At 46.9% G+C, this 12,283-nt stretch overlaps 3 protein-coding genes across 3 annotated transcripts; all 3 read left to right on the forward strand.

Moving 5' to 3' along the window:
• Nucleotides 1-398: 398 nt before the first annotated feature.
• N7509_007965 (MCT family MFS transporter) lies at nt 399-1,908 on the forward strand (the record flags this gene model as incomplete). Its single annotated transcript, XM_056632602.1, has 3 exons — nt 399-416; nt 505-1,427; nt 1,482-1,908. 3 exons carry the CDS (start codon nt 399-401, stop codon nt 1,906-1,908), a joined length of 1,368 nt encoding a protein of 455 aa, XP_056488153.1.
• Nucleotides 1,909-2,769: 861 nt separating this feature from the next.
• On the forward strand, nt 2,770-3,981 carry N7509_007966 (alpha/beta hydrolase family protein; the record flags this gene model as incomplete). Its single annotated transcript, XM_056632603.1, has 1 exon — nt 2,770-3,981. One exon carries the CDS (start codon nt 2,770-2,772, stop codon nt 3,979-3,981), a length of 1,212 nt encoding a protein of 403 aa, XP_056488154.1.
• A 1,200-nt stretch (nt 3,982-5,181) lies between these two features.
• Nucleotides 5,182-6,540, forward strand: N7509_007967 (fungal specific transcription factor domain-containing protein; the record flags this gene model as incomplete). The annotated part of the gene is made up of 3 exons (XM_056632604.1): nt 5,182-5,312; nt 5,371-5,953; nt 6,010-6,540. The coding sequence occupies 3 exons, from the start codon at nt 5,182-5,184 to the stop codon at nt 6,538-6,540; spliced, it is 1,245 nt and encodes a 414-aa protein (XP_056488155.1).
• Between the last annotated feature and the right edge of the window lie 5,743 nt (nt 6,541-12,283).

Here is a 12,283-nt window from a genome sequence, read left to right on the forward strand (position 1 = left end):
GATGCCTAACGTTTCGTCAGGGCGCCTAGGCTATGGCTGACAAACGGCGATCCACACGCTTGGCAAGATCGTTCCCACCGCGCGCTGAGCCTTTGAAAGCATTCTTCATTTTAGGCGGATTCGTCGTTAAATCTCATAGAAAGTTATTGTCGGATCTCAAGGTTGATTAAATGGACATTGGAGTGGGATGCGCAGAGTTTTATCACATCATTTTCCGCAGTGCGCACACTTCGGCTTGTTACTGTTTTACGTGCACCAATCAGCGTCAAGCGGACATTTGCAGCGCCAAAGTACGAAGCGAAAGTCCGCACTTGCATATTCCACCAAGCTTTGCACTCGGTCTTCGCCCTCACAAGCCACCGAGCTCGGCATCTCCTTAAAAAGCCTTTGGAAACGCCATGGCTATCACCTCACGAGTTAGCTTTTCATGCAATTGTATTTCTTGTTGCCTTCTCCTACATCCATCTGATTCTATTTCTTTTTTATATTATTTTTCTCCCATAGATTGATCTCAAGACATTCTTACGTGCGATGCCAACGCATCATACGAATTCGACTAGCGAGTCAACTCTGGCCGAACCTCGTCCAGGGCCAGATGTCGAGAAAGATGATCATACTTCACCACCCTCGGCCACAGAGGTTGCCACCAATGAGCCTCCGGATGGAGGGCGTGATGCTTGGTTGGTCACCTTTGGCAGCTGGTGGGCTCTCTTCATAGCCTTCGGCTGGACAAACTCCCTTGGTGTGTTTCAGAATTATTACGAGAAAGAACTACTGCGCGCTTACTCTGCATCCACAATTGCTTGGATCGCATCCACTCAAATATTCATGATGTATGGTGGGGGCATTGTCTTGGGCAAGGTGTTCGACCACTACGGACCTCGGTGGCTGTTGCTTGTCGGTGGATTCGCTCATGTGTTCGGCCTAATTATGACCTCTATCTCCAAGGAGTATTATCAGATATTCCTGTCCCAGGCAATTTGCAGTGCTATAGGTGCTAGTGCCATCTACTACGCCTGCTTGGGCTCACTTGCTAGCTGGTTTCGGGCGAAACGCGCAACTGCTTTTGGAATTGCCGCCTCTGGTGCCTCTATCGGCGGTGTCATATTTCCTGTAATGGTTGACCGTCTCATCGACCAGGTTGGCTTCGGTTGGACTATGCGCGCGGTTGCCTTCCTCATCCTTGGGGGTCTGGTCATAGTCAATCTTACTGTGAAATCGCGGTTGGTTCACGAACCAAAGCCAGTTCATATTCGACAATACATCAAGCCTTTTACGGAGATCCCATTTTTGCTTCTGGTCATCTCGCTGTCGCTCTTTTCGTTTGGATTGTTCCTACCATTCAACTTTATTACTGCCCAAGCACAGACCCTTGGCATGTCTCCCAATTTGGCGAATTATCTCGTCGCGATTCTCAACGCAACCAGGTATATTGTTCAACGAAACCTCTCAAATAAAACATTATATACTAATTTGTTTAGTGTCTTTGGTCGTATTATCCCCGGCCTGATTGCTGACCGGGTCGGTCGCTTCAATGTCATGTCAGTGGCAACCCTGGTTTCGGGCATCCTAACCTTCGCGCTATGGCTCACTGGCCGCTCGAACGTCGCAATTATTCTATACGCCGCATTCTTTGGTTTCTTTTCTGGCGCTTATGTCTCTTTGACACCAGCTCTTATTGCCCAGTTGTCTCCTATCCAAGAGATCGGTATTCGTACAGGAGCTCTATACTTTTTTGTGTCAATCGCTGTGCTTACGGGAAGTCCAATTGCCGGGGCCTTGGTTTCTGTTGACAAAGGTAAATATGGCTATTTGGAGATTTTTGCCGGGGCCACAATGTGTGCTGGTGCCGCCTTGGTCGTGTTGACTCGTGTCGTGAAAGGCGGATTCAAGTGGGCTGTCTTGTAAAAATGAGGATTTCGATGTAGCTCAAATATATATAGATCACATAGATTTGCTGTTTTGTCAATTATTGCGGTTATCGAAATGTCCCAAGGTTGCACAATCACAAACTTGAATTTGAAATTCCACTTGAGACCGGGCGCGAAACATATTTTGGTAGTTGTGCCAGTGGTAAAAGACCCACTGTCCAGGTACCATCTGGGCACCCACAAGTTTCTAGTGGGCATCTGACTCGGACTCAGACTCGAACTTGAACCTTCAAGTTCAAGCTGTATCCACCTGGACATTAAATTCTAAAAAGGCTGGGCGTAAAGCTTGCAATGACTTGTACTTAAAGGTCCTGGATGAGACCTTCGGATTTCGTCAAGATACTACTGCCCCTAACTTATGGTCTACTAGAGATGCAGATGGGAATGAATGAACCAACCTTTTGGAGGGTCGTTGGATTGGAGTTCAATAAGTTGCAAAACAGTTGAAGATTCCACAGTCTAAATCCATTATACTCTACGTCTGAACAAGGAACTCTATTGGCGAACACTGATCAAAGAAGTGATAACTCTGATTCCGCTCACATGAGACCCAAAATTATACACGCAGTGATCGACCGCAATTATGAGGGGCGGACGGACTTTTGACGCGCAGATTCGGGGACATTGGCCCCCCAAAAAGCGACTTAGGAACAAAGCTGGCTACGTAATTTGAACTAGTAGTAGTTACTACTAGTAGTCTAGTACTTCATGCATCGGAAAAACATATATATCCTTCCCCCGCATCTTGCCACCTTGGAACTTCTTACTCAGACAAAATCCTACTAGGTACCTCGACAAACCCCATCAAGTTGAAACGTAAAGCATAGATTTCTTCACCATGCTTCCTCTCAGCCCGGATGGTGCATTTAATTTCGAGATACTCCGCACTCTAGCTCTTTCCCGCTACAGAGGTGCAGATATCGGTGAAGTCCTGGAAGCAGCCGAGCATATCGAACCAGGAAACACAGAAAGCTTTCACGATGCCTTCGCCAGCCTCGCTTCACGCGTCCTAGCCCAGGCCGACGGAATCAATGCTAAAGATCACCCTATTTCCGCACGAGATGCGTACTTTCGGGCTGCATCGTATTTCCGCGCGGCAGACTTCTTTATTCACGGCAATCCAGACGACCCCCGAATCAATAGTCTCTGGACCCAACAGACACTCGCATTCGACAAGGCTATCGCACTGTTGCCCATTCCCGGGGAGCGTGTTATTCTCCCAGCCGACGGTTTCAACGTCCATGGTATTTTCTTCCGCGCCGATGAAAGTTTCTCTAGCCCCAGACCAACCTTGATTCTCGGAAATGGGTATGACGGCGCACAAGAGGAAATGCTTCATGTTTCTGGCTTCGCTGCGCTGGAAAGAGGCTACAACGTCATTGTTTATGAGGGACCTGGACAGCCAACGATTCGTCGAGGGCAGAGCCAAGGGTTCATCCATGATTGGGAGAAGGCTGTCACGCCTGTTGTTGACTTCCTATTTCAGCAGCCTGAGGTTGACAGTGCACGTATTGGCTTGCTGGGATATTCGCTCGGTGGATACCTGTCAGTCCGAGCAGCGGCATTTGAACACCGGCTCGCAGCTGTCATAGCCGTGGACGGGCTTTGGGACATTTATAAATCCTTCGCGAATAATCTGTTGCCGCCCGAGTGGATAAAATCATTTGAGGCTGGTGATGCGACGAGCTTGAATGATCAGATCGATGAGTTCCGCTCTCAGAGTGATAACTCCACCACACTTCGTTGGATCATTGACCAAGGACTGTGGTCTTTCAATGTTGAGAATTTGAATGGGTTGCTTGATGGGATCAAGAAAATGACACTGCAAGGGCTCGAGGGCCAAATTCAATGTCCTCTTTATGTCGGTGATGCTGCCGACGATCATTTCTTTCAGGGACAGCCGGGCTTGGTGAAAGAAAATATCGGAGCAAACGCGACACTTGATACTTTAACTGCTGCGGACGGGGCAGGTCATCATTGCCACGTTGGAGCCGCTGTCATTATGAATCAACGACTGCTAGATTGGTTTCACGACATTGTTTTGAAGTAATGAGATTTGCCCAATGTCTTGCTTCAATTTTCTGAGTAGTCTGTGAACAAGGAGAGAATTACCTGCTAATCCAACATCTTCAGTGAATTATGTTAGTGATGAAAATTTCCGATTGAAATTATTGTTTTGCTCTTTTTATGAGGGTTTTCTGATTTTTGGTTTCCTTTGTTTGCTTTTGAATATAACCCGGGAGATCTGCAGGCTTTTTCCGCCCTTTCCTATCAAGGTTAGCGCAGTTGTAGTTACATTCCTGAGTTGCCCGCGGCCTTTCATGCCACCTTCATATTCCACTCCCACCATAAAATATGAATTCCACCAGTCTTTCCTGTCGGCGCTGTCGACGGTTCAAGGTAATTTACATATATACGCATTATTCAGTCACTTAGTAACATATCTAGCGCAAATGTTCCCGCGAACTGCCAACTTGTGATCGTTGTCGTCATTTAGGAGTCGAGTGTGCTTATCCTCAGCGCAAAAAACGAGAAGCACGTATCGTGGCCAAGCCCAGAGACGACAATAGCACCACACTCGAAAATGTATATCGAAATAGGCCTATGGGAGGCCAATCAAATCTCATAATGGCGCTCGCGACAGATACTCAATTAGCCTCACAAACAAATGGGCTCACTCTGCTGGACGTCTACTTCTCACAGTTTATTCCTTCCGGTATTATTTCCCAACAAGGGCGCACTAGACGACTCTATTTAAATGGCGAATTATGTACCGGTGTTTTGCACGCCATGTTTGCCTTGGCTTCTTTATTCTTGGGCCGCACGCAGGCGCCAAGCAAGTGGCGTCGACTTGATGACTCGGCAGACGTCTCACAAATCGCTCCTCATCACGGTCAGGACTGGGCGAATAATGCAGGACATATTGCTTCCCTTCAATTGCAAATGCCTTCTGTTGACACTATTCGAATGCTCTCCAATCTTACTACTTATTGGTTTGGCATTGGCCAGAGAGAAAGGTCCCAGGCGGGTGCCAGTAAGTCCATCCCGGTTCAGATAAGCTCTATACTAGTTTTAGGTCCAAGCTTACGCACAAATAGATTTAGTAATACAGGCAGCGCGCGACTTGCAAGTGCAAAGTTCACATCTGCCAAAAACTCAATCTCGTGATCTGCGATGGTCTTGTTTCTGGGCCGACACAATATGTCGATGTTTCGTGCTTGATGATAGTTTCGCAAACTCAAATCAGGATATGGATATATCTGATATTACCCAACCCTACAGCAGGTATATCGCCAAGGGTGTTGATAACACATTGTCCGTCTCATCGGAGACACGGCCAACTCCTGGGCAGGAAGCCCTGTTCAAGGCATTGGGCCTCTGGTATGTTCTTTTCACGGGTTATCTGAGGATTTTGAACCATACTCAATAATTCTACTAGGCGGGAGGCTAGAGCGTTCATCCGAAATCTCCGGTTTATTTACAATCTTGCACCCGAGGTGGCCCTGACTGGGAGGTGGGCAGCTCTCTTTGCGCTGGACAGTAAAATCATCTCCTGCTATTCATCCTTCCCCGCCAAACTACGAAACCTGTATGGAGATAGCCTCTGTGACTCTGGCGAGGCCCCAGAACTATTACTATCGCTTCACGCAGTCTACCACCAGTGTCGAGCCCTGCTCCATCTTTCCATGTTCATGTTCCTACGACAAAATGCTTCAGCACCCCCTGATTACGTCAACTTATGCGCCCGGGTCTCGATGTCCCATTTGAATTATTTTGCAGATGTCGCTACCAGCTTTATGTCTCTTGCTCCGTCCAACGCCTCGGCAAACCCGCCTTTCATTGCATATTGTGCTTTTTTGACAGCGTCCATCCACTTGGCTTCTTTAAAGCTGTTTCAGGGATCTACCGGAAATTCCCCTTATGCTAGCCCACCTGCATTGGCTTTATTGAGGAAACGAGCCCTATCCAGCCTTCTTGTGCTGCAGCACCTCCAATCTTATTGGTCATCGTGTAAAGAACTGGTATGTAATCTCACTTTATCTCTTACTGCATTACCATAATATGCGAGATCATATAGCTTACCGCCTTTCCCTCACAGCTTGACCGTCTTCAACCACTATGCTTCCCTGTCCGAATATCAGCAGCTGATATAGAAAGACACGGCCACGATTTACAAAATTCATCCGATCTCCTGCCCTCGACCACAATTCCTGATGGAACTCCGTTGGCCCCACTACCACCACACCAAGAAGAACTCGAGACTATCATGAGTCGGCACCTTGCGCAGATTCTGCGCATGGTAGATCTAAGCCATCCGGCCTACTTTTCATTTCAAAACCTGCAATCGTTGCATCAAATCGCTGGTGATCCTTCGATCCTTGCTGAATCGGCGAATTTCCACCAGCAACCCTACCACACATATCAACCTGAACCTGAACCGACACGAATGTCTCCAATTCCCGACCTCCAACCAATTCCCTGCAATGCTATAGTCACAGAGTCTACATATGCTCATTACCATAAGCCGCGAACCTGGATTCCGGCTCGTCCGGTGGCCTCCGAGCCCGGGATATTTGAATATGAAGACTATGATGCCAGTGACGAATAGCCTATGATTCGACGAAAACAGTTTCAAGTGTAGACTCGAGCACTCTCAGGGGTCACACCGTGATAATTTTTGAGAATGGAGAATTTTGCGAAGGTACTTACTTGTCCTGGAGGGCAGTGCTACTAGTATTTACCAGTAGCAGTTCCAGTACCCCTCGTGTCAAATACTAGTATATACTATTATCCTTAAGGTGACCAACTGGGCATAACCCTTGGAATTAACAAAGTCAAACCTTGAAAGATCATAATTTTAATGTCTTAAAATTAGATTTCAGTTTACATTACAAACTCTACCACTGAATGCGCTATAGAGTCCACGGGTGCCAGTGAGACCCGACTGGCCTGTTTTTCTTTACTATCATGGTGGCAGTTTATTCTCTCTGTTAGATAGCATGGGACGAACTGGAAGTATGGTCAAAGGATTCGATATTAAGACGTTGCGCGAGAATACATGAGCAACCAGCGTGTAAGAAGAAAATTATTTTTGAGCATCTCATAGGACTGGATGTGCAGTAAGCAGGTTCTTTTGGGCGATTGTCCATTTCTCTATCGGTACACCCATCGTGTCCTGGAGTAATATTTAAACAGATCAAAGTTTCGACTCTCAAGTTTCCCTGCTCTCTTTTTTTTCTTCGATCTTCAAGAAGATTTCTATCTTCTGGTCTCCTGGAAGAATACTTGATATAGATCCAGTGGAAACTTTCCCCGAAAGTATTTGCAGACGAACCGAAAGTCATCAGTGAGTCTTGATGCATTGAGCTTGGAATTAGAATTCTCAATCATCTAGATCGTTGCCACCACCTATCCAAGGAGTAAGCGAAAGGTTGGCTTACGAGGTGTACTGGACTATGTTAGTATTTGTAATAGAGGCCAGGTTGCAAGGAACAAGTGCATTGAGTACGCGATACTAAGTGTGAAGAAGAGATGAAAAGAGTGGGTGAGGCCTCGCAGATAGGCTGCTAGGACCACGCTAAGCCCAAAAGGGAAGTAGCCTCCCATAGTGTTACTGTATCTGTGAAGAAGATAGAGAAGAGAGAACTCCAAAAACCTGTAACCTAGTCGTTACAGAACACTTTCTCAACTCGCTAGAACCTCTTCCTCCCGATTCTGGGCTAGTCCCGAGGTCGTGACATTGGCTCCTCGGCCTTTTGGAATCGACCAACAGCATTCTTCAATGGTAGAATCGGTCGATAGAATGCTTCTGACTGGGCATATCGTGGGCCAGCTATGTGCTGCGTTGAACTGCTTTCCCGCTGATGGGATTCCACATCCATTTGTCGATATTTGTTATAGATCATTTGCAATTCAGCTTGATCGCAATGGCGATGTTCGCATTCCCATGGTTTGGGTTGAGACAGAGACCCATATTCCGGGGTAACTTACTCTGGGGTTCGGAGACACCGACCTCAAGAACGACCAAATGTTGCTTATGGGAGCTAACCCATAGTGCAGTTGCGATACTGAAGGATAAATTCCTCGAATTTAATATTTTGTTCGTTCGCGCCGATCCTGCTTGTCGGCTCGATCACGACCTGAATCGGGTAATATACATCCGCCTCTGCTTTTCGAAGACTTGATTCGCGAGACTTTTCCAGAGTCTTCTTCGCGAGATTATTCTCAACGTGCCAGGGAAGCAAACAAACGGCTGTGGATGCCTTGTTTCCTGGGGTCGGAGACTTTTGTCCAGGACCTTATCGATCTCTGCTCCAACCTTATCAGCTTGTTCATTCGTGCCCCGGTGGCGACATTATAGATTAGGTAGGATGTATTCAGCTCCTGCTTGTGTTCCTATGGGAATGGAAGGATAGCTCTTCCGCTCCAGTACGTCTTGCCCATGACAGGCAGCCCGAGCAGGGCGGCTGCAAATAAGGGCATGTTTCGCAGCCCCCTGAATGCTGCACTGAATTGCTTTTTTGAATCGCCACAAATATGATGCCCTGGGATGAGAGAAAGAGAACCAGGCACTGTGATCACCTGGCGAAGAAACATAGTCCACTCCAACCAACATGGTGGCACAGTTAGCGATCGATTGGCTTCCGCCCTCTCAAAGGCCCCTCTGGCCAACGAGCAATTTATATCCTACACATCGTCCAGTGCCCATGCTACCCATTTTCTTCTAGCAGATCCTCGACAGTGGCTGGAGGATATGTTCTTTACGGCTTAATGTTTTGCCTCGTGCGAACGTACAGGGCGTTCGCCTTGTGTCCTCGACTGCCGCCAATGGGGCGATCACGTCGCCGACTCGGAAGACTTTCGGTCATCTCCCTTGCTTTGCTTGGATCCATCCCATAGCTTTCAAATACTTTCCGCACAGTATATGGTTCATGTATGTTGGGAACCATGACATTCGACGACGAGAAGGGGATCCATCGGGACACGGTGTGCGCGGGGTTTGGCTTTTGTTTCCAGGTCCCACTGTCTAACGCATAGTGGGTAACCAGTTCTCGTATACTTGTGAACTGGGGATAGGAACATGTTGTTTCTTGATAGTAATGTGCCTGCCGATCCTCTTGCACACGCCGATTGTTATGACGCCCAAAAGCCAGACGTTAAGAACGAAGAACGGCTCAGCTGGCATTCATTGATGCTCGCTTTGGCTAGCAGAAAAGCCTTCAAGAGCGGAGCCAGACGTTGCGGTAGTGATTGCATTTCAGTAGGCCCATGGCCCAGTTCTTTCTCCAAAATTAGCCTCCCGTTATTCAGGGAATTGAAGCTAACCCCCCGGTGCACGCAGTTGGTAAGCCGGCCTGACATTCGTAGCTGCTGCTGTATGTTTCTGGACTAGCAGTCAAGTCTCGCATGCTTGATCCCCCGAGGGCAATGTCTGGAAAGGACCGTTTCCACCGCCTTTCGGAGAATGATACCGACATTTCTGAGCTTCCAAGTGACGATCTTAATATAGAGTTCTGGGTTGCGTTGAATAATGTTGGAATCAAAGCAGCAAGAATTGATAACCATATGGAGTCCATCGAATCTGCAATTTGCCGGAGATCCTCGATTGACAGAATGGAGTCCGACTCGTTGTGCGAAGGAAACAGTCTTCGAATTGGATATCGATTCAGCCCGAGATGCTTAACTGGTCTGCTACCATTCGTCTGATGCAAATTGTTTGGATAGACTTGACAGAAGCACCATGAGTTCGCTGTTTGGTCGAGATCCATTGCTGGACATTGATTTTCCCCCTTTGGCTAACGTTGAGGAGTTTCTTGCTCCATTTCGGAGAGGCCAGAATAAATCAATCGTTTTGGATTTCGCGGGAGATTTCCTACATCCAGCTTCTAGTTGCGTATGCTCTTCATTCGCCATCCTGACGAGGAGCTGCATGTGTTGGTTTCGAAGCAGTAGAGGAAGAATACTTGTCGAGTAAATCGTGTTTCATAGTGTTCCCGGAGAGCTTGCGCGATTTCCTTGGGCCATGGATTCGGACCACCCTGTTTCGATCATGGCTCTCGGCCATTTTTGATCTCTTTCGTATTGGAAGGATGCGTTCTAGCTAGAATCTGGGCAATTTTCCCTTGTAAATTCCTCGACAGTTAAGCGTCCCAGGAAATCAATTTAGACGATGTGAAATTCGGTGGCCTTCGGATTTCGAGCTTGGTCGGTACTGACGGATGCTTCATGGATATTGGTGCTTGAACGGCGCATTGAATCGAGCAGACATTCACGTTAGCGTTGTCTCCGTCCGGTGTAAGGTAGGGCCTTCTAGCTGCTATTCCAAGGAGAGAGGGCATGGAAATGGTGATCGGATTAGAGAGAAGAAGAGAAGAAAAGAATAACAGAAGGAGGAGAGAGCAGAGTTGCTTACTATCTAGAGACGGAAGGCACAACACAGTAGCTGTGGCAACCGCGTATCAACAAGGAAGGAAGTTGGGAAGGCAAGAGTAAAGTAAACAGTCTGGTCGTAGCTTCCTAACTTTCTCCAGAGCGGACAAATGCCTTCCGAGGTTAACCTGAAGTATCCAATGGGGTGCATTGGTTATTTGCGTCAAGGCGGTTCACGTTTCCGCAAAACGTGGATGGAGACAATTAGCATTGTGTGCACTTGTTCTAATTCACGGTAAACATCTTTTGCATATTCATTCGCACAATAAAAATGCCTTGCTTGGGTACAAATGGTCAGGCATCGAGCTTCAAGTCTAGAGGGCTGCTATTTGGGCCACCCCTTTTGCTAAACGCACCATGGTGCTTCTGAATTCAGGTTAATATATCCAATTTCCTATAAAAATTTGGATATGAAGTGGCATAACTTAATTCTGCAACCCCCTATGACCCACTATCATTGACTACCCTTGAAGAGTAGACAATTAGTAGCTACCTAAATTATAATAAATAGACCAATCTATTCCATTTAGGTAGCTACTAGTCTGCTAGTCAAAGGCGGAGCCTAAAACGGTCAGCAAGAGGTCGCAAATTTCTACCAGTAGGCTCCTATATGAAAGAGATGCATCTAAATTTGTATTTGAATTATCTTAAGAAGTAAAATGGTCCAAGTAGCAGCACTCAAGTCTAGGCTTCAAGTTCCAAACCCAGATATTGATACTCCGAAACAGAGAAAGGTTCTAATCCCACCACATCTCTTCTTAAATTAACTTCTCGTTGCAAATGACCAAGCGCTAACAAATCACGATGATGGTTTGTCTCAAAATGGGGGAGAAAACCCTCGGACCACGCCATTTTTCCAAGGTCAGGCCTTTCATGGAAGGCCGAGCTCAACCCAGTGATTGAGTATCCGCAAAGCTGAATATAAATATCAATAAGGTGCGGCGACACACATGTGAGTCTCCATATAACATCTTCCCAAGTTTCAGAATTCAATTGCACCTCATGGAAGGAAATATGTCTAATATAATCCATGGATTGGTGAACAAGTGAAACAAGCTTATCTGCTGACACAGAAACTCCTGCCAGAGAAAGGAAGCGCAGACGGAGAGACGGTGGAAAGTTGACATTGTCGATATTCAGCACCTCCGCACTACTCACTTCGAGTGTTTTGAGATTTCGCGCACTTTCAAGTATCGTAAATACACAGGACGATGGATCAGAAATATTCAGTAAAGCAGTCGTAAGAGGCGTTAAATCGGGTTCATTTATGTCCGAGTCTTTCTGCTTCGATGTATTTGTACGTGCATCGATTGTTAACCCGAGATGTCGAAGTCGTGGCATAAGATTTTCAATTGACTTATGCAAAGAGTCGGAGTCGCCCTTGTTCGAGAAGAAGCGCTCGAATTCCTTTCTATCAGATAACCAAATATCAAGATCTTCCAGATTAACAAGCGGGACATCAAGCAATATGGAAACGACCGTGTCCACGTACGCTGCCACTTGGGGCTGCGATAGCGACGGGGGTGGATCCTCGAAGTGAAGGGATTTAAGGTTGTTGAACTTGGCAATAACAGAAGAATGACAGCTTGTAAGGTTTTCGATGTCCAGCATATCATCAGCAGATGGTGTTCCGTAGGTATTGAATCCAAAATCGATCCGGCACACGTGTATAGCATATGGACTTTCTGATGTTTTTCGAAGCCGCTCCAGAGGCGGAGTCTTCGTCCTAGGAAAAATGAAATCCACCTTGAAATGGTGGAAAAGCCAGGGTGATGCGCTGCGACAGAAAGCCTTATTGACAAGACGTAATGTGGCTAAGTTTTTTCGAGCGGCTCGAGGGAGGACTGCGTCAGGCGAATATTCCGGGCCATTTTTATCTACCGAAATCTCGTTTAATTCATTCCAAATATGATGCGCTATCT

The sequence above is a fragment of the Penicillium cosmopolitanum genome (assembly GCF_028827165.1).
Source record: "Penicillium cosmopolitanum strain IBT 29677 chromosome Unknown utg000008l:1.0-4398992.0:1.0-4402845.0, whole genome shotgun sequence".
NCBI lineage: Eukaryota > Fungi > Ascomycota > Eurotiomycetes > Eurotiales > Aspergillaceae > Penicillium > Penicillium cosmopolitanum.